The 25,946-nt window shown below is 44.9% G+C and overlaps 1 protein-coding gene across 9 annotated transcripts in view; it reads left to right on the plus strand.

The window, feature by feature from the left end:
- Positions 1-25,283, plus strand: part of Chd6 (chromodomain helicase DNA binding protein 6) — a 162,763-nt gene extending 137,480 nt beyond the window's left edge. For 6 of the 9 annotated variants that reach the window (XM_085832597.1, XM_085832599.1, XM_085832592.1 and 3 more), the window contains 10 exons: positions 4,459-4,519; positions 5,110-5,326; positions 6,654-6,862; positions 7,903-9,474; positions 12,572-12,723; positions 13,108-13,314; positions 14,352-14,804; positions 17,248-17,439; positions 18,276-18,395; positions 22,543-25,283. In XM_085832597.1, the coding sequence (XP_085688723.1) occupies positions 4,459-4,519; positions 5,110-5,326; positions 6,654-6,862; positions 7,903-9,474; positions 12,572-12,723; positions 13,108-13,314; positions 14,352-14,804; positions 17,248-17,439; positions 18,276-18,395; positions 22,543-23,430 (4,071 nt within the window). In that variant the 3' untranslated portion in view covers positions 23,431-25,283. The remainder of the gene's footprint in view (positions 1-4,458; positions 4,520-5,109; positions 5,327-6,653; positions 6,863-7,902; positions 9,475-12,571; positions 12,724-13,107; positions 13,315-14,351; positions 14,805-17,247; positions 17,440-18,275; positions 18,396-22,542) is intronic. The other 3 variants (XM_085832609.1, XM_085832614.1, XM_085832616.1) reach the window with 2 other exon arrangements.
- Positions 25,284-25,946: the final 663 nt, after the last annotated feature.

A 25,946-nucleotide genomic window follows, 5' to 3' on the forward strand; every position in this document is an offset into this window, starting at 1 on the left:
CCTGTTTTCTGATAGGGATGGTCTTAAATGCTTACCAGGTATGTGTGCATGCCCCAGGAGCCAAAGGCTGAGCCCCAGTGCCATTTGAGCAGATGCTGTCTTTGAGCAGTAGAGCAGATGTGTCTGGCAAATGCCATGGGTTCTGAATCAGAATGTTTCATGGATTGGAAGTTTGCACAGCACTGCCCTTTGATGATTCTACTTAGAACCAGAGTCTCCACTCTCCTGATTATACAGTTGGATTCAGTTCTGTTCTGTTCTTTAGTATTTGCGTACATTCTCTCTGAGCTTTTTGTTTTCTGATTCCCTTCATTTCACTGTGTCTCAAGCCTTTGCAACACAGGAAAATAAGTTCTTGAAAAGTTTATGTCCCATGTGGGAAAGTGGTGTTATTATTCCAGGTGGGCACTCATTAGAGTATGATTAGCCTAACACACACACACACACACACACACACACAAAATCCCACTCTCCACCCCCATCCCCTGCTCTACGTTAGAGTGTTGGCTGGATTGATCATATTCAGGCAAGCACAGTAGCTTTGACTTCATGAGACTAGCAGGCCTGTTGTGTCTGGACTCTGATTCATTTGAATTTTTAACATAAATCATCTCCAGCTCCTTGCTACTCTGGCAGCTTCACACACAGAGTTTCAAGGTTAGGAGGAACGATGGGAATGATAAGGTCTGCTCCTCTTGTCTCTCTGTTCTGACACCTGTGATACTTTTGATCAGAAGACAGTTGCCAGCTACAAGGTTCAAAGTTCAGAAGCTGGGTTGTTTTATGAACCACACACAGTTTTAAGAATATTTGTGCTTGGAATGGTCTCGGTCTCAAACCCAGAATCGTCAACAGTGTTTATCACACTGCTATGCACATTGGGAAGGTAACACCTCTGTTAACAAAAACAACAAGTAATGAAACAGCTTTTATTAGCACAGTATTTTGTGGCAAGGGCTGTCTTTGCTGTGCTGCAGTTCTGGCTGCCACTGTCTAGACTGGGACTTGGGTGCTTTCTAAAATAGGAAAGCAGTAATAGGGTGAAATTGTGGCCAATGGAAGATCAGGGAGGAGGAGGAGAAAAACCTTGTAAGGAAATTTTATGACTTAAATGGTCAAATCCTACTGTAAGGAACCTTTAGTCGGGAACTGAACAAGAACCCATTTCTTGTGGGTTAAGATCCTCTAAACTCCCTGGGCAGTGGTGGCACACGCCTTTAATCCCAGCACTTGGGAGGCAAAGGCAGGCGAATTTCTGAGTTCGAGGTCAGCCTGGTCTACAGAGTGAGTGCCAGGACAGCCAGGGCTACGTAGAGAAACCCTGTATAGGGTTCTCAAAAAAACAAACAAAAAAAAGATACCCTAAACTCAGTATTAATTGTATGTAAATTTTATTTGTACTTACAAACAGGCATCATTCTTTCCCCTTTGTCCAGAATTAGAGCACAGTCTCAGTCAGCTACATAGATCCTAAGCAAACTAAAGTGTCCCTCATCTGCTCCTGCAGGCTCTGTAGTAAGACGCCTGAGCTTTATGACGTTTGGTTTTATATCTACTTTGTACACAAAGTTTATGCAAAAGTAGGATGCTTGATTTTCTTGCAAAATGGAAACATCAGCAGGGTCTTTTTGATTCTGGCTTCAGACCTTTTGTTGCCTGTATACAGAGATCCTTGTGTTCTGCAGACTCCTTTACTTTTTTTCAGTGTCTAGCTCGAGAATCACCTCTTAGACCTGTCCCAACAGTCCCTGGTTGATGTTCTATGTTGCCTTTGGTACTGCGTGCATAGCCACTGCTTGTCTTTCACTCACCAGACAGAGTCCCCAGGACTAACACTTCTGATTTTTCCACTGTTAGTCCTGGAGCCTAGCTCTTTACTCATTATCTGGCCAACTGCTGTGTTGACACTGGGATTTGGTAAGGGCATAGGAGAAATCCCCTGAATCCGGAGATCCCTCCCAAGTCTGCACTGCCACTGCCACCTCAACCAAGACAAAATGGGGGGTGGGGGGAGCAGCCCTGCGCAGAGGAGACTAGGCCTTCTAGTTTTAAGTAAGGAAATGTACCTCACTCCTCAGTAGGGAAATACCATGTACATAGCTGTGCCACCTTCAGCTGCCGGCATTACTTTGGAGGGAGCACAGTGTGTCCACTCGCCTGCAGAGCTACACTGCACTCACAAGCCCCTCAGAGGTCACTTCTGACCCTGAGTTTCATCACCATTGATTATTAGCTTAGTGACTTCCCTGCTCCATACTTTCCAGCTGTCTAACATTGGTTGCTAACAATACGTTTTTAAAAATTCTTACGCAGTACTGACTGCAGCCTGTGCAGCAGTTTCTTCCCTAGACTCAGTAGACCTCAGTGGTGCTGTTACTGCTGTTGGTGATCCTCTGGAGTCTACATAAGAACATATACTCCAGGCAAAGGAGAAATGCTAAGTGTCTGTTAATATTCCCTCCTCCCAGCTCCCAGCTATTAATGCATTGGCTTTGTGCCAGCATGTAGATTGCTCTTTACATTCCACAACCACCCTGTAATAAGCTAAGTAGTACTTTCTCCATTTTCCAAAAGAAGAAAAGCACCTTAGAAGGAACCATTTTGCCCAAAGCTTTGTTCTCAGGATGGAGAAATTGTGTTCTGTCTGTCCCTTGTCATCAGCACTATGGACCCCTTACCTGAAGTCAACTCCTATTTCTTAGATGAACATGTCTTCCCCTTATAAGTAGAAAATGGTGTTCCATGTTAAACTGTGAGCTCAGCTGTAAGACCTTCTGTGTACCCACAACTATTGGCTTCCTGTGCATCGAACTCACATTCATCTGGTTACTTGGCCATGTTCTGACATTCTGTTGACAATAAATGCTTTACAAAAGATGGTATACAGGAAAAAGCACTTATTCATACCAAGAACTTTCCTATGTGAGTGTTTACTCAAGGATTATTCACATTTACTAAATGCACCAGCAGAAACTGCTGGATAGACTGGAGGAGAAAACTGTGTGCTGACCTCACACCACACTGGGAACCTGTAGCTGTGAGCAAGCCCTTGTCAGCTGCCGTTATGGCTTGAGAGGGGATGTTCCCTCTGCTTGATAGGCTGGTACACTCTACTGTCCATGCTTTGTATGCTGTAGAGTATTTTCCCCCTGCCAGTATCTATCCTTAAAAATGTCAGCATTCAAAGTACCTCACAGATGTTCTAGCCACATCTAAAGGCTCTTGTTGGCTGGAAGACAGACAGACAAGATGTAGTAGGGCTTTTTAGTTTTGTTCACCTGCCTAAAGAGTAGGATACGGAGGCACTTTTTGATGCCATTTCAAAATGGCATCATAGATCATCCTCATTTTCTGCTCTGTTAAATAGTAGGAAACAGTTCTGGACAGTAGAAGGCAGCTTAGCTAGTGCTCCCCAGTCCTAAGTGTCTTTTCACCTCCAAAGCCAATTTTTTTCTGGAACTCTTTTGGTTCCCTTTCTTAGATAACTTGGTCCTCAAATCAAACTACCTGTATTTGAGGCCCATGTTATAGCCTGAGACCCTGAGTGACTCAGCCTCCTGGGGCAGTTGTCTGGACCTGTGAGATAGTTGGAATAAGTAGAGGGGACATGTGAAGGGTTTTGTCACCCCCATTCTACACAGGAGAAATACATATTCAGAAAATGGACTTCTTTCTCTGCACTTTCTCTAGTTTTCTCTCCTGGGTCCATACATGGCTTCAGGGCCTAAAAGAATGTTTTAAGTTTTAATTATTGGAAGCTCTGTATGTCTATCCACCTTCACTGTGTCAGAGCACCTGTCTTCTGTCCAGGAGGCAACAAGCGCTTTCAACATTCTTAACTTGGGCATCTCCTTTCCCAGTCCCAAATCATCATTTGTAAAGAACATTTGTAAAGTTTTACTTTGAGACAGGATAAAGCTAATGAAGCAGTCTGTTCAGCCAATTTCATTAATGCACTGACATAACAAATGCTGTGCTTCTGTTCTTACTCCAGATTTGTTTGGAGCTTCAAATGTTAATTTTAAGTTCCTAGGGTTTTACACCATAGGGACCCATGTCTGGAGCAGTCATGTTTTATAAAAAATAGTGTCCATTTCCATAATGAGCGATACCCTTACTTTTTCACAGTGAAAAACAGAAATGTTCTTTGTGAGATGACAGTATTAAATTGCAAGTAGTGGTTGCAAAGCAGATATTTAAATTCACAGCTAAAACAGAAATGGTGCTTATAAATAGTAATTGAGTTTCCCATCCCTTAACCTGATTCTCTGTGGGAAGAAGCTCTGGGGGAGGGCATATGAGAGGAACTGCCTAAGTGAGCTTTGTTTGTGAGGCCTGTCTGGGTCTTATGACGTCCGGAGGCTTTTCTGTGCATGCATAGTCTTTGCAGCAGGGCCTTTCTCAGTGGTTTCTTCTGGGCTGCAGTTTCGCTGATGCAATGGCTTCATTTATCCCTAGGCGAGTCCCAGTGATGGAAGTGATGGCATTTTTGGTGAAAAGAAGGATGACAGCCAGGCAGGTGAGACTGTGTCCTGCAGGCAAAGAAAAGTAAGGTCCCAGTTTGTAGTTACTGTGAAGTTTATATAAATCAATGCTATCTTTAAGGAGACTTCAAAGTAAGTTGACCTGTATTAAGCTTCCCTAGAGTGACACATGTCTCTGAGTTCCTCCAGCTAATATCAGATGCAAAAGTTACACAAGCGCTGTCTTCAGGACATAATCTGACCAGTAAAGAAGGGACTGTAATCTCACTGGTGTGGGGTGTTTTGTATCTCAGTTAAATCTTGACTGGAGCTTTGGTAGTTGGAAGGGTCAGCTGCATATAAGCCATGACTGTGAAGAAGGCAACAGAATTTTGCTCTTTCCTTTCTGTAGAGTGACTCTGCCCTCCAGAAAGAGGTGTGCATTTGAGCAAGAACAGCACTGACCACAATGCAAAGCTGTTTTTAAAGCAAAATTGTTGCCTTTCCCACTAGCCTGGCTCCTGACTGATGTTAAAGCAGCTGTTGTAAATCACTAAGCCTGTTTCTTTGTGTTTAAACAAACAAGGAAAAACCCTCTTGTTGCATTTGCATGTGTAAATACTAATGTCCTCACTGATGTTTGAAGCCCAGGATGGCTCCGACCCAGACAAATCACCCTGGCCAGTTTCCTCTGCCCTCACTGCTCGACTCAGGCGTCTGGTCACTATTTACCAGCGCTGCAACCGCAAGGAGCTATGCAGACCTGAAATCTTAGGCCCAGGTAACCAAGGATACTGGGTTCAGGAGGAAGTGTTCAGGAGAACTTCAGAAATGGACCTCATCAACAAGGAAGCCCAAAAAAGGTAACAGTCGGGGCAAGAAAGCATTTTAGAAAAGTGGTCACTGGGTAAAGGGGACAGGGAAAGGCTAGTAGCTAGAGGTACATGGGTTAAGAAATTCTGGGCAGTCCCAGGTGACAGACTGCCTTCAGAATTTCTTAACCACAGCCTCCAGTGGTGAATAAGGAGGCAAATAGATATAAGACCCTCTGTGCACAATGCCTAGGTGTAAGACTTTCTAACTTGTATTATTCCCACAGTCAGACCCCAGTTTCTGAGAATATAGCTTTAAAACACCGTACTGATATATGTTATGCCATTTCAAACTCCCTGATTCCTGTAACAACAAAAGGAATAGTGTGTGTTGAAGCTGTCCTACTATAATCTCGTGTTTATCAAGATTTTGAGATCGATAAATACATGTAAAAATCCAAACCCAAATAGAAAGTGTATGTTACTCATAGTTACTTGATCGTATGAGAATTAAGCTAAATAGGCCAGTAAGGCTAGGAATGAACACAGAAGAGCTACAGCTCTCAGTCTTTAGATTATTTTTCTTCTGAGGCAGAATTTAGCAAATTAAAAGATAGAAAATTCTATTTTTTTTCTCTGTACTCCCTCTCGACAGTACAACATTTAGAAGTGCATCTGGCACAGCTACAGAGCCCCTTCCTTTTTTTTATTCTTCCTCTGATTCCTCATTCCAACCTCTGTGCCCAGCTGGGGTGGAGCGCATACCCAAGAACCCTCATAAAGACTGAGGTGACGGTAGCTTACCTGTTCTCTAAGTACTGTCTTAATCCTGTTGAGGACCTTTGTGTCCCAGAGAAGGTGATGGCCATAGGCCACCGCCCACAGAGTAGGAGGGAGAAAGTAAGGGAACACGCGAGTCAGAGCGCTCGCCTTCTCAGTAGGAGAGGTTGAACAAGACGGGACAGAAAGACCCCAGAGCATGAGGGAAAGGCAAAATGCAGGTGGTATTTTTAATATTTTAGCTTTTATCTCCAACAAGTGAAAGATTAGCTAGATAATTCCTAAAATCGATGACCAAGAAATAGCACAGTCTACATACTTGACTTTGAAAAAGAGAAATCAGTACAAGAAGAGGGAGCTGAAGATTTAAAAGTAGTTCCCTCTTTGGAAGTAGATGTGAGCCTCTCCGCTCTGTTTGACTTAATAATAAAATACACAGGCCAGTGCGAAGCTTAGTAACACAGACGTGTAATCCCAGCACTCAGGAAGAGGATGTAGGCAGACCTTGAACTCAAGACCAGTTTGGGTCCCAGGGTCACAACAGGATCCTATTTCTAAAAGTACAAAACAGCTCACCTTTCCTCTAATTAACTCTCAGGTGGACTAGAAGAGAGCAAGCTGACTTCTATAGGACAGTGTCTTCCTTTGGTGTTGTGTATGACCAAGAAAAGAAAGCCTTTGACTGGACACAGTTCCGCGTCATTTCTCGTTTGGACAAGAAGTCAGATGAGAGCCTGGAGCACTATTTTTATAGTTTTGTAGCCATGTGTCGGAATGTGTGTCGTCTCCCCGCCTGGAAAGATGATGGTGAGAAGACTCTTATGTCAGCAGGGAGGTGGGAAGAGAACATGTTAAGTTTAAATTACAGAAGTACTATAGCTGAGCTATAAAAATGGACTCTGTCTGAAGAATTCTGATAAATACTGGTAGGTTGTTGGAGGTCTGAGCTTGTAATTCAGATCTATAAATTCCCAAAAGGTAGAACCTCTGTGACAGTTAAAATCGAGCTAAAGCCTCACCGCAGTATTACAAGATTGATGCTAACTATGCTTTCCAGAGTATAGGGGGTTTTGTTTATTTCCTTGTTTGTTTGGTTTTGCTTTTTAAAATCAAGATCTAGGAGCTAGAAAAATGGTTCAACAATTAAAGGCACTTGTTGCTCTTGCAGAGGACCTGAGTTTAGTTCCTAGCACCTTCATGGTTGCTCACAACCATCTGCAACTCTAGTTCCAAGAGATCTGACACCCCCTTCAGACCTCTGAGGGCACCAAGTGTGCACCAAGTTGTACACATACATACATTCAAAATATTCATACACATAGACTAAGAAACAAAGAAAGAACTAAATATTTTCTCTGTGTTAGCTTAGATAAAATAAGTGCTATCATTTAAACACCTCCTGATCCAGTAGGCAACCCTTCTGATGTTTCTGCCTGGTTGGAATTTAACACATCTTCCCTCTGGTCTCACTTCAGCCTCGTGTTTGGTTAAACTGTTCTGGGCCATATTGCCACATTTTAGGAAAAGAGAAACAAGCATTGAGCCTCTTGCCCCCAAATATGGCTTGGTTTTAAAGTTTGTTTATTCAAGTCAAGGAGCTAATTTGAACCCTGGAGTCATATTGATGAGACTTGATTTGACCCTTCCTTTACTGCCTTAAGGAGAGTGGCTTTTCTGGACCTGTTCTATTGTCCTTAAGACAGGAATGATTGTATCAGGATTTTTTGGAAGCTAGAGAACATGTCAGGAGTTTAGTCAGGGCACACAGCATTGGTTTAAGTGGAAACCATGGCTTGTTTCTATTTTACAATGGCCTTGTATAAAGCTCTGTGTGTCTTTCTCTCCAGGTCCCCCTGATGCCAGCATCTATGTTGAACCCATCACTGAGGAGCGGGCAGCAAAGACTCTGTACCGTATTGAACTGCTGAGGAAAGTCCGTGAGCAGGTGCTCATGTGTCCTCAACTACATGAGCGCCTCCAGCTTTGCAGGCCCAGCCTCTACCTCCCAGTCTGGTGGGAGTGTGGGAAACATGATCGAGACCTGCTCATTGGCACCGCCAAACATGGGCTCAACCGCACTGACTATTACATCATGAATGACCCCCAGCTATCCTTCCTAGATGCCTATAGAAACTATGCCCAACACAAAAGAACTGACACCCAGGCACCTGGAAGTCTCTGCTGCCTTTACCAGAGCAATTCTAAACTATATGAGTCTCTTACTTATACCCCAGTGAGTAGGACTTCAGAGTCTCTTGAAAGTGAGCCAGAGAATCTGATGAGAATGGAAAGCAGGGATGATCATCTCTGCCTGCCTGAGGGTGGCTTACCTGACATAACGTGTGAAAACTTTGTTTCCAAAGTTCAGGAGGTCATTTCTCTTGACCATGATGAAAACTTGCTGCCTGAGTCTTTGGAGAACATGATATATGGTAAGACAGGACTCAGCCAAGAGCCGCATTCTTTTCAGGAGGCCCCAACTACCAACACACAGTCCAGGAAAAATACTATCACCATCTCAGCCAGCAGAAATGAGAGCTGCCAGCCTCCTGGTATTGAGGCAGAAATTACTTCAGCTTCCTCTCTCATGAGCAGCTTAGAAGCAGGAGTAGCTAAAATGAATATTAAAAATGGAAAACATTTGCTGGTATCTATCTCAAAAGAAGGGGAGCCCTGCTGCAGTGAGACAGGACGGAGACCTGAAACCATAGGCCACCGAGAGGCCAAATGCTTAGTGTCCCCTACCTTAGATACAGGACATGAAAGTGGGTTTGTAGATCTATGTAGTCTTAGTGTCTATGACCCCAAAAGAAACTTCTCCTCAGATGAGCAATTAATTGACTTATTAGAAAACAAGAGTTTAGAAAGTAAGTTGATTTTACATCAGAGTGATGAGGAGGAGGAAGAAAATGAGGACGACACTTTAGCCATAGTAGCAAGCACCACTGAAAAGCCAGAGGTCTTGGATTTCCCCAAGCCCACTGTAAACATCCCAAGGGGAAAGAACCTCAACTTCCACCAAGATGAAGCCAAGAAAGGAAGGCTGGAGGTGGTGAGCAAGACTGCTGGGCCACAGAGGGTCTTTCCTCCCCCAGCCAATCAGTGCCACTGTAAACACATTGAAAGGTGGGCACATGGCCTGGGGAGCGAGGACTCTGAAGTAGAGAAACCCAAGGCTTATCAGCCAGACCTGTACAGAAGCAAAGCCAATAATACGACAGTGGAAGGTGAGGCTGCTATTATTCCACCAGAGACACTTAAACTGAAGCATGAGCTTTTAAAGGAACCATGGAAAGCAAGTTCAGAGGGGGGGAAGAGTTTCTCCATGTGTGTTCCTGAGGGAAGTGAGCCCAAACCAGAAGACATGGATTTTGAGAATAAAGATGATTATGAGAAAGATGGAACCTGCCACAGTCAAGGTACAGTATGCATAACTATGTACGCATGTGATGGGAAGGGGGGTGCTGTCGGAGCCACAATCGATAGTTTTAACTCCTAAACCCTCACCATGTGGGTAAACCCAAGAGGTACAAGGTCTTGATCTGAAAATTCAGCAGAGTGGTTGAGCCGAGTCACCCCAGAGGACTGGGCTGACCGTGGACAGTCAGTGCCTGCACTGCAGCATCCATATTACCTAGAAGGACTGTGTGCTTATGTGCAGAGGATGCAAACTGACACAGGAAAATGCTTTGTTCCTGCACTAGATGAACTGAGCTAGCTGAAGTAGAGTAACTTTGGGACATAAGAGACCTGCAACTAATACAGGTGCCATTAATTTGCAGGAACTCCAAAAATACAAGTCAAGTTGGCCTTGTTGAGGTGAGCATAGAAAGCAGATGTTCGTGTCATCGTCAAAACCCTGTGCTTTATGTCAGGGCATTTGTTAGGTTTCTCTTAGAACTGAACACAAATAGAAATAATAGTTACAAACAACTGAAAACATAGATTTGATCTTTTTAAATAGGGAAATCTTAACTGGGGATTCAGGTTAAAAGGAGTTTCAAGCCTTGTGTGATGGCCTATACCTTTAATCTCAGCATTTAGGAGACTGTAGTAGGTGGATCTCTTGAGTTTAAAACCAGCCAGTACAGTGAGACCCTCCCTCAAAAAAATCTGGGTGACTCTGAAATTTTCTATGCTTTGTGGGAACATACATACAGTGACACAGGATGCAGGCCAGTGAGCAGCAGTGGTTTTTACTCCTTTCCTTAGGTCCAGGAGGGTATGTGAGGTTTATTCTTCCCATTATCTGATCCTGAGTGGGGTACTCCAGGGGTGAGACAGCAATGGCCTTTTTTAAGCAGGGAGAGAAAAGCTTAACAATCTTGGGTTGTGTAGTTTCTTTTTCTTTTTTAATTTTTATTTGTGTTTTATGTATGTGTTTGTGTGTACTCACACAAATATGCATTCATATTTGAAGGCCAAATGTTGATTACTCTCTGTTATTGGAGACAGGGTCTTGCACTGAATCTAAAGCTCACTCTTCAGTTGGACTGGCTAGGCGGTGAGCCCTGGAGCCCTCTCCAGCTTTCCCAGCACTGATGTTAGGCCACCATGCCCAGCCTTTCTGTGGTTTCTGGGGATCCAAGTACAGGCCACCTGTTTGCATAGTAACTGCACAGTTGTCTGCCTCCTGACCTATCTCCCCAACCCATGTTGCCAGTTTTTAAAAACTTCCACCTTCAGTTTTTATCACTATGATTAATAACTAATGGCACTGAACCCAAGTTAGAATGTACATAGTAGCTACAGTAAGGACTTGAAAACCAAACTGAAAGTGACTTGGTGGATGTGTGGCCAGGCCATGAGGATCTATCTATGACCGTGCTCCTGGATTCCTTTTAACCTGAGCCAACAAAGATCATGCAGTGTATCAAACTATAAGACTCACATCACTTTTGGCCCTTTTGTAAATAAACAAATCACCAAAAAGATGAGGTACTAAAAATGCAGATAAATAAGCACATGGTAAATGTGAGAGGAGAGCACTCTTCCTGTCTGTGGTAGGGGCTGGGAGGCTGGCAGCTCTGTGATGAGGATAAATGCTGGCACCAATGCACACACTACAGAGCACTGCCCACAGAGGTATGGAAGGGTAGTGCAGGCAAGTTAGCCCACTCGAGAAATGAGAAATCCTGAAGTCTTGAGAGAGCAGTAGCTTACTAGTGTTCCTTAAGGGTTGTCCCCCTGCATCAGAACTCTCACTGTTGCTCCCATTGACTCCAGAGCAAAATTCAGTTTTATGTCTTGATTTACAAGACTCAGGATGACCAAGGCGATCCCTACCCTGGCTTTACGTCTCTCCATACTCCTGGCTGTCTTGGTTCCTTAGCATGCCCTGCCCTTCCCCAATTGCTTTCTCTCCTGCACAGCCGTCCCTCACTTACTAACCTATTTAGGATAAGCCTTCCCTTCATTCCTTGTCAGTACATCATGTTTTCTTCTCTTTAGATGTTTTTAGCCTGGGGTTTGAGGGGTGACACAGGTTCTCAATCTACAGACACAGCTAGCCTCAAAGTCCAACCTTCCTGCCTCAGCTTCTAAAATACTGGGATTATTTGTGTGAGCCACCTAGCTATGGTTGTTTGCTCCCTGTACAGCACTGCCACAATCGAGCTGTTCTTTAAAGTTAGTGGTTTTCTATCTTCCCTATGAGGGAAGGCGAACACTGAGAGCTCAGACCCTTAGCTACCTGTCTTGATTATTCCTAAATCCACCAGTCCTAGCAAGGCTGCTCATAGGAAGGAGCTTCTGCGGCTCCCTAGGAGACTCATTTCACAGTGGGAAGTAACACACATTCCTTGTCAGTTTATGAAGAAAAGAAGTCTGAGTTTCTCAGAACCTTGAACATTTTACTGCCCTCTCCATATTCTCTGTCATTACTTATTAGAAGGTCTTTGAGATTCCATACCACACTTAAACCTTGCCTAGCATGATGGCACACGCTTTTAAGCCCACCACTGGGGAAACAGAAACAGGTAGATCTCCAATTTAAAGCCAACCTGGTCTACACAATGAGTTCCAAGCCAGCCAGGGCTGCATAATGAGACCTTGTCTCAATAGATAGATAGAGGGGGGGGGGGGGGAGGAAAATATATAAATAAAATCTTTGGTCTTAAGGTAAAGCTCCAGGCTCATTTGCTTCACGTTTTACATGAATCATGGCTCTTTGTTGGGAGGTTCATGATGTCATCCTTTCTTAATCTCATCCTATTGGTTTATCACACTTCGTTCCTCTTTTTAACTGTCAAAATAGTGTTTACTATTGTCTTGTCCACTAAGCTAGCAAGAAATGTTTAGGTAGTCTTAGATGTCAACATTTTTAGTGGCCCTAAGCAGAATTTGCCTCTGGTTTAACGAATTTAATTCTCCTGGAAATAGGAGACATGGACTAATAGACTGAGTGGACTAATTAAAGACAGAAGAGACAGACAGGTTCACATGTCCAGAACCCTTACATCACTAGCATTTCCCAACTATCTAGTTGTTTGTTTGTTTTTTAACCTATCTTTGCAGACTACCCAGGCAAGTACTCTGAGGAAGAGAGTAAGAGTTCGGCGTCAGGCGTTGCAGGAGACCTTGGGGAAGAGGCACAGGAAGTGCGGGCTCCCACCATTGCTCAGCTACTGCAGGAGAAAACCCTCTATTCCTTCTCAGAATGGCCAAAGGTATCTCTCAGAGCTTGCATCCTCCACTCAGGCCATTCCCAGCTTTGATTCCTTTGCATTAAACCTTATAAAAATACTGCTGGACAAACTTAGCTGTATATATGCCTGAACATTGAAGGTGATACACTAAGAGGGGAAGAAGGGTAATACTCACCAGATTAATTAAACAATCAGAGGAAAATGGCAAGTTGCCCCTAGTCATAACACTGAAGATATATTCTTTACTGCCCAGACTATGACATTTATAGGTTGTATAGTGAGTGTGTCTGAACACTCCTTTCTGGTCAGCTCCTTGTGAAAAATTTACCTCCTGCTCTCAGGGACTTTGCAGACTTTGGTAACTTGACAGTTTTTTTTTCTCAGTGCTGCTATTCTTTTCTCCAGGATCGTGTGATAATTAACCGCCTAGATAATATTTGCCATGTGGTGTTAAAGGGGAAGTGGCCCTGCAGCCACCAGTATGAGCCCTCAGGTGCACTGCCCACACCAGTGTTATCCAGCAGTGCAGGTTCTCGAAGCAGCCTCTCAGAGCCAGAGGCAACAGAACACAGCTTCAGCAATGGTGCAGCACTGGCGGCCCAGATCCAGAAGGTATGGTTATGGCTGGTATGGGCTACCACAGAACAGCAGCAGCATCCCATGTTTCCATGGAGTCATTTATTCAACAAGTATTTGGGGGTTTAGTTTAGTTTTTCAATCAGGTAGTGTTAGTTAGGACTCTGGACCTTAAACCAGTGGGGCTGAGTAGTTTGGTGCACACCTTTAATCCCAGTGCTCAGAAGGCAGAAGCAGACAGATTTCTATGAGTTGGAAGCCAGCCTAGTCTAAAGAGTTGAGTTCCAGGACAGCCAGGGCTACACAAAAAGAAACCCTGTCTCAAGGAGGAAAAATATTAAAACAAAGTTTTGGTACAAAGAAGTAAAAATATGGTTTTATTCCTAAACTAGAGCCTGCAGGTTGTCAGGGGAAACAAAGAAAGAAGAGAGACATGCCAGGTAAGGGTGCTGCAGAGAAACATTCTAGGCTGTAGGTTAGAGGAAGAGAAAGCAATCAACTTGGCAGCTGTGACTTGGGGAGAGAATAAGTGTCTTTAAGCCTTTGGAGGACAGATACCAATTATGAAATTGGGGCAGAAAGGGGTGTTTATATGGAAGGAAGGCAAGTGATTTAGGAGTTATTGGCGCACTGAATCTGATTTGACTGCACTTTAGACTCAGCCAGAGACTTTGAAAAACTACTGGCTCTGATTTACTTGTTCTGGTGTAGCTTAAGATATTGACTTGAGTTGGTTTGGTTTGGTTTGGTTTGGTTTGGTTTGGTTTGGTTTGGTTTGGTTTGTTTTGGTTTGGTTTAACTTCCCAAATGATTCTGAGATATAGCTGAGGCTGAGAATCTCTGGGCTTATGCTTGCTACTACAAGTATAGTCTGGAAGCCTGTTAAAGTGTAGATTCACCAAAGTAGACTCTAGATTTAATAAGTGGGGTTTAGCACTAGTATTTGTGGACCCTTGTGGTCACAGAGAAGATAGCAGAAAATAATACAAGGCCTGAGGAAATGAGGCTTAGAGAAGGAGCTGGTGTTTGGCCACAGAGGTTACATTCAAACTTCTTGCCATGTGTGTTCACAGGAGAGCTTCTTAGCCCCAGTCTTCACAAAAGATGAACAAAAGCACAGACGTCCCTATGAGTTTGAGGTGGAAAGGGATGCCAAAGCTCGGAGCCTAGAAGAATACTCTGCCACCCATGGGCGTCCACCCATTGTCCTCAATGGCTGGCATGGAGAGTCAGCTATAGACCTCTCCTGCTCCTCAGAGGGGTCTCCAGGAGCCACATCTCCTTTCCCAGTGGGTGCCAGCACCCCTAAGATTGGTGCTATCAGTTCACTTCAAGGAGCTCTCGGTATGGACTTGTCTGGAATTCTGCAAGCTGGTCTAATCCACCCAGTGACTGGGCAGATTGTCAACGGAAGCCTCAGGAGGGATGATGCTGCCATGAGAAGGCGGAGAGGAAGGCGAAAACATATTGAAGGAGGGATGGACCTCATCTTCCTGAAGGAGCAAACACTTCAGGCTGGAATCTTGGTGAGTATATGAGGTAAAAAAAAAACATTCTACATTGAGAAATTAATTTCTCAGACATCATGTATTTCATTTATGGATCTTTTACACCTGTTTTAAGTTGTTCATGTTTTCTGTCATCATGAAATGTCCTCATCTTTTCTAGAATAGATGATAGTAACCCATTGGTGACCCTTAATGCATACAGCCTGGAGAAATAAACCAAAGGGTCTTATTTCAAATAGAAGCAACCCAAATCCTCCAGTGCTTCAAAAGAGAGCCACTGGCAGTTGAATAAGCAAGGCCAGGTGGCAAGCAACATTACTCAGACATGGTAAGGCTCTCCAGGAGTTGAGACCTAGAAGGTGGAAGGTTGATTTTGGCTTTGATCTGGCACTGATGTGTGGCACACCAACAAGCTTTATTCTGATCCTAAAGCACCTAAGACATCTGCTGTGAGGATCCCTGCAGACTGCACAGAAACAGCATTCTAAACTCAATGCAGGTCCTCGTGAAGCATGGAGGAGGTTGAGAAAAATCTTCTTTAGACTTTGTTTAGTGCCTGATGGCTTGTGTTGTTTGTCTGAGTCTTCCTCTCAGGTTTTGTATATAACTTGAGAGGTGGAAGAGGCATTTTTATCCCCTGTCTAATTCTATAGAGTAATTTTACTGTTTGTTTAGTCTTATGTTTTCATTTTAATAGTGACATTTTATTTACATCCTAACCTTTTTTTTAAAGGTGAGTAAGGGTAGTGTTATCTCAGTATTGCTCAGGCTAGTCTCAAATTTGTAGGGTCACTTGAACTTCCACCCTTAGTCACTGGGATCAATGGGACCCTCAAATCTACCAGTTCTGATTTCATTGATCTGGGGTAGAAGTGTGTATGCGTGTGCATGTGTGATATCATTCTTCAGGTAGCATCCACCTTTTGGGTTGTTGAGATGGATCTCTCCTGGCCTGGAGGCTGGGCCGTGAGCTGAGAGATCATCAGTTCTCCCTTCCCAGCTCCCGCGTCACACGCATGTGCTGCCACCTAGGGTTGGGTTTGTTTTAAGTTTGGGTTTGGTGAGGGAGTTTAGATTTACTAATTCTTGTTTTATCTATATGAATGTTGCCTAAATGTGTACATATGTACCACATGTTTGCCTGGCCCACAGAGTCCAGAAGAAGGTATCAGATCCCCTGGAACTGAAGTTACAGATAATTATGGGCCATCACGTAGGTTCTAGAAAAATACCCAGTGCTCTTAACCGCTGAGCCAGCTTCCCTGTCCCATCTGACTTTTCCCCATTTTTAAAAAGCATGGTTTCTTGAGACTATACTCTGGTCTTCGTGTGTTCAGGCTGAGCTCTGTACTTTCTGAACCACCTCCCCAGCTACCTAAGTGCTGACAGTGAGCTCTCTTTACTGTTAAAGGCTTCTGTAGAAATACCAAGCAGTGATTTTCCTCTGGTGCTCATAGTATTCCAGCAGAGTGACCAGTAGGAAAAAAATAATTTTTTTCTTCTCCTCTGGATAATTTTTAAACTTGTTGATGCAAGCACTGTTAGCACTATTGTAGGATTGTTTGGTTAGTGATTCTGAGCTGAGTGAGACACAGTCAAGCCACAGAGGAGGAACAGGTGAGTAAACCCCAGCATGGAATTTTCTGGGATGTGAAAAATCTGAACAGAATGCTGGACAGAGAATGCAGTGCCTAGGTCAGAGGAGGAGGTGCTTAGGTCAGAGGAGGAGGTGCCTAGGTCAGAGGAGGAGGTGCCTAGGTCAGAGGAGGAGGTGCCTAGGTCAGAGGAGGAGGTGCCTAGGTCAGAGGAGGAGGTGCCTAGGTCAGAGGAGGAGGTGCCTAGGTCAGAGGAGGAGGTGCCTAGGTCAGAGGAGGAGGTGCCTAGGTCAGAGGAGGAGGTGCCTAGGTCAGAGGAGGAGGTGCCTAGGTCAGAGGAGGAGGTGCCTAGGTCAGAGGAGGAGGTGCCTAGGTCAGAGGAGGAGGTGCCTAGGTCAGAGGAGGAGGTGCCTAGGTCAGAGGAGGAGGTGCCTAGGTCAGAGGAGGAGGTGCCTAGGTCAGAGGAGGAGGTGCCTAGGTCAGAGGAGGAGGTGCCTAGGACAGAGGAGGAGGTGCCTAGGTCAGAGGAGGAAATGCCTAGGACAGAGGAGGAGGTGCCTAGGACAGAGGAGAAAGTGCATAGGACAGTGAGAGATGGTGATAAAGGAATGGAAATTAGGGTGAGGTCAGGCCTGCTGAGTAGATAGGTCCAAGGTGAGCACCTAGAATATATAAGAGCAGTGAGGAGTCAGTGGTATGGATGAAATCCAAGCACTCAGTGGTGAAGATGGGGTGGGAGCAGCTGGAAAAGTCAGATACCCCAAGTTCTCCCGTAGACCTGTGACTGGTGTGAGCAATGTAGAGATGGGTGTTTCAGGGACTCACTTCATCCTGCCATCATTATTACTCATTTTGTCTTAATCCAGGAAGTCCATGAAGATGCAGGACAGACTACCCTGAGCACCACACACCCTGAAGTGCCAGGAGCTGCTTCCTCAGCTCCTGAGCCAACAGCAGCAGCCAGCAGCCAGGCTGAGAAAGCTGTTCCCAGCAAGAGCCTACTTGACTGGCTGCGGCAGCAGGCTGACTACTCTTTGGATGTTCCTGGCTTTGGGACAGTAAGTATTGGCTGTTGCTACCCTAGACCACTGTTAGCTCATTGCTAACTTGGGACAGTTGAGAGAAACTAGAAGGTAGAAGCTATTTGGAAGAAATTTATATTGACTGAGAGCATCATACTAAGGAATATTTTTTGTTTTTAACATTTAAATCCTGACTAAATTCTCCAATAATCGAAATTGCAAGAGCATACCAAAAACTAGACATGCAAAAGTTAAAAGAACAGACCTAAGTTCACCCCTTCCCCAATATCTCCCCAGAAATGACCACATAGCATCATAAGTCCACAAAGAAATCTTTAGGTTGTATAAGTTTTACGACTTGATGAAAATTCTCCCTGGCTACTTTTTGGTACTTCTGTAGGAGCTCTGTCACTCTGCTGGGATTCTCATTCAGGTCACCTGATGCCTTCGCTCTGTGTTCTCCAAGTGAGGACCTGGGACAGCGCCTGAGCACTGGCGTTGTCTTGGTTCTTCCTTTCTTACTTGCTCTGTACTCACTCCCTCCCCATCGCACTCATAAGACACATAGATAGAGAGCGTACAGGAGCACAGATCACAGCTGCACACTCACACAAGACCCACAGAGCCAGCTAGCTGGATGCCCTGGGAAACTGGTAAGTCAGCTCAAGGCCCCAACCAAGGGCATGGGGCCTACACAGCTTGTTTTCCAGCCTGCTGTAGGAGTTCTGATACCTCAAGGAGAGGTTAAGTGAGGTTGATAGTAGAGTTCTGTGTAAAGTACCATTAGGAAAAAATGAATAAAACCAACTGAAGAGCTCTGTGGTATCAGACTATGGCAGAATGCTGTGTGACATTTTTCTCCATTAACCTAGAGTTTTTCAGACAAACCCAAGCAGAGAAGACCACGCTGCAAAGAACCTGGAAAATTAGACATCAGCTCTCTAAGTGGAGAAGAGAGGGTTCCTGCTGTCCCCAAGGAGCCAGGACTCAGGGTAGGAAGAGGGCCGTGGGTGTGGGAACATGGGGACCATCTTGATTGTGCCATGCCTTGCACACTTGGGAGAGAGCCCTGCTGAACAGTGGGTAGCTGGATGGCATTTTCCCAGAGGACAAGAGGCCAGCGCACAGTAAACCACAGTAAGTGCCACGGCCCTTGTCGAGCAGCTGTGTGTCTCCTGAGGTTATGTTTCCATCTTCACCTCCTAAACAGTGTGTTAAACCATTTGTACAGTCACACAGGATAAACCCTTAGCTCTGGACAGCAGTCTGCTGTTTGCAGTTTAATAGATGCCATCAGGGAAACTTTCATGTCTTACCTAAGTTTTTAATGACCATTTAAGTAAGACATTTCTTCCTAGTGCTTCTGCACTAGCAATGAAAAACAGCTGACTCTAAGCATTGCCCTGTTCCTATTATAGAATCATAAGACTGGAACCAGCTTCAAAGACATCCGCAGAATACTTGGAGTCTAACGAAGCTAAGTTAATTATAGTTTACAGATGGATGCAAGTTTAGAATAGAAGTGTTCTAACCTCTAGGGGGCGGCAGTGACATTTCCCTTAAAAAACATTGGCCAGTGGGCCCACTGCGTATCATGGACATCTTATCTCGGTGCATCTTAAACCTGTCATGGTGAAAGGTCATCCTCTCTACCTTACCTCTTCCTCTTGGAAAGGCTGTTCTTAACCCGTGTGTTATCAGCTGACACAGCGTCTGTTTCCATCCTACCTACACTTGTCCAGTCTTCCCCTGAGCCTCAGTGTGTAGTGTCTTCAGGGAAAGACCTCCAGTTCCTGTCCTGTTGTATTCCTGGAGTTGTTGGTTTACAGACATGCCGTTGACCTTGTTTCTTTCTACATGCCCAACAGTTTCCTTCATAGTCCCTGGGAATTAATGTTCTAATGAGCATTGACCCTTTGCCAGCAACCTCATCCCTATGGCACATCTCCTTCCTTTATGAAATCACATTCCCTGTCTCTGAGGTTCCTTTTCTACACTGAGGCAAGAACAGGAAGCTTTTGTCTGCCTGGCCCTCAGAGCCGCTCAGTCTTCCCAACACGTAGGTGGGCAGTGGTTCTCCACAGCTCTGCCAGGATATACTGCCTCTTCTCTCCCAAAGGAACTCTTAAACCATTCAAGTGGGTGTACCAGAAAGCTTATAAACAGCAGAAACTTATTTCTCATGATTCCCAAGGCTGAGAAATTGAAGGTTGAACATCTAGTGAGGGTCCAGTATTCATACCCATCTTGCTGCATCCTCACATGGGGTCACATGGGGTGTGACAGATGAGCTCTCTGGGATCTCTTACGAGGGCTCAAACCCACTCGTAAGGAGTTGGGTTTGATCTCATTGTCATAAAGCCCTCCCTGCCCCCAGCTTTGGGGGTGGGATTTTATTATACAAAGTCCAAGGCAGAAACCCCTCCCCTTCTAGAAATAGATTGAAACGCACAAGGAGCTTGGTTCAAGTTCAGAATCCAGCTATATATGCTGAGGGTTATCTGGGTAAGGTCCATAGCACCAGAGGCTTTGAGACTTACTTTGTTTATAAGTTGTATCAGTACACGTGTATTTAGTATAGAGAGAGATCTTCATTTATTTACTGCAGCTATGCTGTAACTACCTAGATACCACCACTGTTGCACTTGTAAGCACTGACAGACTCAGCAAAGTCATACTCAGATCTTACCAGTGATTCCAAAGATGCCTGTAGACCTGGTAGTGTCTTGACTTTGTTTCGTTTTGCCTTGGGGATTTCTAAACATTGAGTTACCTGGTCTCTTTTCACCCAGTTGTTGGATAAGCCTTTGTAACAGTAACAAGAATGACTCAGTCACTATCCTGTTGGTTCTCCCCAAGAGATTGAGGGTTAGAACAAATGCCATCATATATGGATGAGGCTGTTAGTGGGTTAAAATGTCACGCAGTCATCTGGCATCCCTGTGCTGCTGCTTGAGCACAGCACTCTTCTTGCTCTCCATGCACTCTGTCTAGGCCTCCTCTGGAAGAGGGAGCAGGTTTGCTCCCCAGGGTATAATTATCAGGATGGAGAGCTGCCAAAGCCCAATTTGGCTGCTGTGTGTGGTCGCAGAGCTGCTGGGAGGGGCACCTGTCTGTGGTGGGCAGCATCTGGGTGGCTGAAGTAGCTAGCCCTCCTCCACAGGAAGTGTTGAGGGCTGACTTGCTCTCTCAGTCAGTGCTTTCTACACTGTACACAGATCGTTCTCTTCATCTGAGGAGAAAAGAAGAGAGGTCCAACTCTCCATCGAGGTCTCATTTCTCAAAGGACCCTGTGTGTGCACTCGCTCTGTCTACAACTCTTGGCAAGGGCAAGGAGAGGATGCTCTTACACAGCCTGGAGCCTGAGGAAATACCAAGTGCCAGGCCTGTTTTCCTCTTAGCAAAAAGACTTTGGAGGTGGACTGTGCCCTTCCCAGTGGCCAGTGATGGGAGGAACTAGATAGAGCACGTGTGGTGCAAGAGAAGAAGCCTCCCCAGCACCTTCCCCTGGCTCTCTGCTGTGGGTGTGCAGCAGAGAAGCTGGGAGATGTAGTGTGCTCACCAAGTAAGGTGATTGACAAGCAAGGGACCCAGAGCAAGGTGGTTTGTGTCAGTGAGCTTAAGACGGAGTGGTAGAAAATCATTTTTAAGCTGGATCCTGTCCTTCAGGTCTTACTGTCTCTCTAGAAGTAAGCAGCCAGGAGTTTACTTCTAGTGACTACCTCAAAATCAGAATGAGCCCTTGCCCATCACACTCCAGAAGAAAGCGTCCTGGCACACTGCTAGTGGGTGGTCCTGTTGGGAGTAGAGGCACATGGCATGATGTGATGTCGAAGAACCTGGGTGCTCTCCTGCTCAGTCCCTACCCGCTTGCTCGGCCCACAGTGGTCCTTGCCTCTCAGTTTTTAAAGGGAAGAACTGGTGTAACTGTTGAAGAGGTTCCTTCTAGATCAGTGATACTGAACTAAGGCTTTTCGAAAAGTTCTCTCAGCCAGAGGCAGGTGGATTTTTGAGTTCCAGGACAGCTAGGACTATACAGAGAAACCCTTTCTCAAAAAACAAAACAAAAATGTTCTCTCAGCATTGGCATAATAAAGTTTTTTGTCCATGATAACTCTGTTTTTTGTTTTGTTTTGTTTTTTTCTAGAATATTTTTTGGGAAAGTGAAAGATAAGCATAGCACTTCAAAAATAGCTCTCTGGGGACTCAAACACTAGAGTCATGTGTCCGTGAATTGTTAGTTTTCTGTGACGTGACACTCATACCGATTGACTGAGTTGAGAGGAGGTGATGGAGCCCTTGGGTTAGCTACTGACATGACGCTTCCATTGCTCTCTTCCTGTCACCACTCATTCCTGAACAGCTTCTTCAGAGCTGACTACTCCCTGTGGGGAAATATGCATCCTATGAGCTTCTCCTGGAGCCTAGCATGCCTGTTCTTATAGCTCACTGAAAGCCAGAAACTAGTGTCACCAACACCCATAACTACCCTGCAAGGAGAGCTCTGTTGAGTGGTTTAGTTTTTTATAGGATGCATACATCATTAGCATGTCATGTCCCTAGTAAGGACCCCTTCTATGGCTGGGCAGCATTATATACACTTCGCTTTCAGTGACACAAACGTGTCACTATCTTTTTTTTTTTTTTTTTTTTTTTTAACCAAAGCTGACCTATTCTGAGCCTCACCAACAGCTGTACTGTTGCTCAGTCCGCCTTTAAACTCGAGTGCATCTGACTCCCAAACCCATCCAGCACACACTGCTCTGCTGCTTCCGTACAATCTTGTGAGAAAGAAGGCTGGAATGCTCCATGGAGGGATTGTAGCCGTAAGAATCAAGACCTGAGGCACCGTCAGTGCTAGTCCCCCCTGCCCATCTCTGCCAGTTTCTCATACAGTGGAAACTGCTCTTCCCAGTCAGTATTGGAAGCACTGTTTGATGGGAACAGGCATCTGGTTGCTCCCTTGCCACTAAATGCTTTTGGCTTCCAAGAGGCAAACGCCTCTAGGCCAGGACACAGGAGATACTCTCACTCTCGAGCCCTGTGTGGAATGGGGGATAAGCTATGCCAGGACACAGCTGCAGCCACCCTTTGCCATCTGGTGACTTCAGCATCCAATGTTTCTTTGTCCTTTTTCAGGGGTTTCTCCCAGAAAGCAAATTCAATCACACCCTTGCTGAGCCTGTGATTCGAGATGCAGGTCCCCGCAGGAGGGGGAGGCGGCCTCGAAATGAACTCCTAAAAGCTCCAGCCATTGTAGCGGACTCTCCTTCTGGAATGGGACCACTGTTCATGAATGGGCTGATTGCGGGAATGGACCTGGTAGGATTGCAGAATGTGAGAAATATTCCAGGCATTCCTCTCACTGGGCTGGTGGGCTTCCCAGCTGGTTTTGCCACCATGCCCACTGGTGAAGAGGTTAAGAACACCCTGAGCATGCTGCCCATGATGCTGCCAGGCATGGCCGCGGTACCCCAGATGTTTGGAGTTGGCGGACTCCTCAACACACCCATGGCAACCACCTGCACGACCACTGCATCAGCGTCTCTTGCAAGCACAAAAAGTGGTACCTCAGCCACTGAAAAATCTACAGAGGACAAGCTGAGTGGCCATGATGTAAACACAGACGCTCTGGTAGACGATAAGCCTGGCCCTAGTCCGTTTTCTGATCAGTCAGAACCCACAATAACTACTAGTAGTCCTGTGGCTTTCAACCCATTTCTCATCCCAGGAGTGTCTCCTGGACTCATCTACCCTTCCATGTTTCTTTCCCCTGGCATGGGCATGGCTCTGCCAGCCATGCAGCAGGCCAGACACTCAGAGATGGTCGGTCTTGAGACCCAGAGGAGGAAAAAGAAGAAAACAAAGGGGGACAGCCCCACCCAAGAGCCTGCGTCTGTGTGTGAGAAGGAGCCAGGCAGTGATCAGAACTGCACCGAGTCCAGTGCCACTGTGTCCCCAGAGAGAGAACATGGGGCACAGGCCAGGGAGGAGGGGCTCAAAGACTCCAATGATGATACCAATTAGACCTTTTCCATTTAAAAATGACTGTGACTTGTAAGTTTCTTATCCCATAAAGGTTTGTTACCTCCCTCACTCCACCTTCACAAGAACCTGTGTTTCCATCAGTAACATTACCTACCTAATTTCCTGTCTGGGAACTCTGGTGACATGTTAATAGCTGCAGGGTCTTGCCACTTTGTTAGATAAGTGTCACCTGCCTAGTCTAGGCGGCACAGAATCCTTTCTTTTATCCGGTTCATTCCAGCAATCACAGTTGATACAGTGCTTGGTGACATACCACCTTCCCCTTCTCTTTCAAGTCCCACTCATCTGAGGAAGAAAATGGCAGAAGAAAGCTGTCTAGGGATTCATTGTGGGGCCAAAGAGCAAAGATGAACGTAAGTGCAAGCTCGTTCTTTTGTGAGCAACTGAATAAAAAGATCGTATTGAGGAAACCAAAAGGCACATGATAGGAAGTGCCAGTGCATACTTTTGTAGTTCAGGTGTCCTGTTATCATGGTTACTGAGTAGTGTAGTCTACAGCATATAAACTAATGGTTCAAAATGCATATACTGATGGCTTCTTTAAAACAGGAACCTTCCAGATAGTAATACAGTTTCCCCCTCAAGGTTTTCCTCCTCTTCAGCAAGAAGAAATAATGGCCAGCTAGGCAGTATCCCTATCATCCCTGCTATCTGAGACACTTCAGCACCTTGAGTTACTGCAGCAACTGCGAGGGCGCTGCTAAGGGTCCACAGATGCTGCTGGCGTTTATCCCAAGGGAACTGCTGCCACCCGTTTCCACTTTTAAGAAACCTGCGGGATTTTTGTGTTCTTTCACCCAGAGCAAGGCTTTTTGGAGCCTAGTAAGGTAATCGCTCAGCACTTGCTAGAGTCTGTCATTAGCGTAGCGTGTCAAAACACGCACACCACCTTTTACATTGCAACTGTGAAGTTTTGTCCCTCCCATTTTCTCTCTACTCAAACTGTATCTTAGTATTGGGCCCAAATTCCAGATTGTCAGTCAGACAAGGTTCTGTTAAGTCAGCAGCATACACTCTCCAGCTCCGCGTTGAAGAATTGAGCAGGGAGAAACGCACTCAGCGGCGCTTCCGTTCCGTTTTCTTTCCCCTCGCCCTTCCTTACATCATGCTCCTCCTGATGGTCCCCTCCAAGGACAGCCCCTGCTGAGACTTGAACCAGCCAAACCTAGTTCTCTAGAGCACAGGCTCAGGGGCTGGACAAGTGGCGGGTGTCCCGAGTACCAGGTTCACTTCGGTGTTACAATTAACTGTGTTTTTTTACTGTTTCTGTTACAGTTTTGCTAACTTATCAGAAGGTCAGAAAGTTTGGCTGTTTCAGTTTGCATTATTTATTTATGATGATTTTTGTCATTGTCTTTTATACGTTTGGGTTATAAATTATGTAAATGTTAAAATGAGCATCTCAAAGAAGTCTGTTAAATTGTGACCGGAAAAAAAGAAACAATCAGGTGTATTTTCAAAACAGAGAGTCCCAGTTTTATGAATCATAGATATAAACTAGAAATTCTATAACGATCTATAAGAAAGAAGAATCCAAGAACTGAATAAATGCTATTTAATAACCTCCTTGTAGTGTAGAAGGTCTGTGATGCTGGTAACAGATTTCTTAGAAATGCTGCTCACTGTTGAACTAACATCCTGTTCAGTTCTGCTCCGGCGGAGGCAGAAAGGTCTCTCAGCTGTTAAATCCTAAAGATCAATATAATTTATTTATGTAAGAGAAACATGCAATCAATATATTTTTTGAACCTTTTAAGTACTAATTTTCTTTTTATCAAGTAGAAAAAAATGTATTTGCCCTAAATCCTTAAAAATACAAATGCTATAAAACCTCCTGTATTTTGAAAGCCTTACTGCAATGAGCATTGTAGACACCCAGCAGAGTCTGCTCTTCCTGTCGTCTCCCGTGTTGTCTCATGTGGAGAGCTCCTCACCCAGCTTCCACCTAAACTTCCAAGTAGGTCACAGGGTCCGCTGCGGACCCAACTTAACCACCAGCATGCGCAATCCCTTGTTATATCTTACTGAACCTGTATGTTAACTCTCGGGTGTTCAGGCTTTTGTTGACTGCTGTTGTGATACTGTTTGCAAAATGAAATTGACACTGTGGATTATTTGCTCTGTAAGGCATAAGTGCTTCTTATGATTATTTTAACGTTCCGAGAGCAAAAGCCAAATTTAAACTCTCTTCAGCAAACTTGAGCCTCTTCATCTAATTCCATGTCACTCATAGCCATAACTTCCCTTGGTCATCTTCACCCATGTTTCACATAATAAATTGTCTGTGGTCTTGATCCTGGATTTAAAAAGGAAGTTCAAAATTCAGATTTATATTAAGGATTTCATTAGTGCTTGGATGTCTGGCTACCTGGGCATTTTATGAATGTATTGTGTATACCAGGGATCTACAGTCCTTCTGGGTACCTGATTCCTGCTGGGCAACACTCTTGGGAGCTGACCTGACCCATCTCCACTCACAGAACACAGATTAAATT

Source organism: Mus caroli, unplaced genomic scaffold (assembly GCF_978045245.1).
Source record: "Mus caroli unplaced genomic scaffold, Mus_caroli_1 scaffold_2, whole genome shotgun sequence".
NCBI classification, from domain to species: Eukaryota; Metazoa; Chordata; class Mammalia; order Rodentia; family Muridae; genus Mus; species Mus caroli.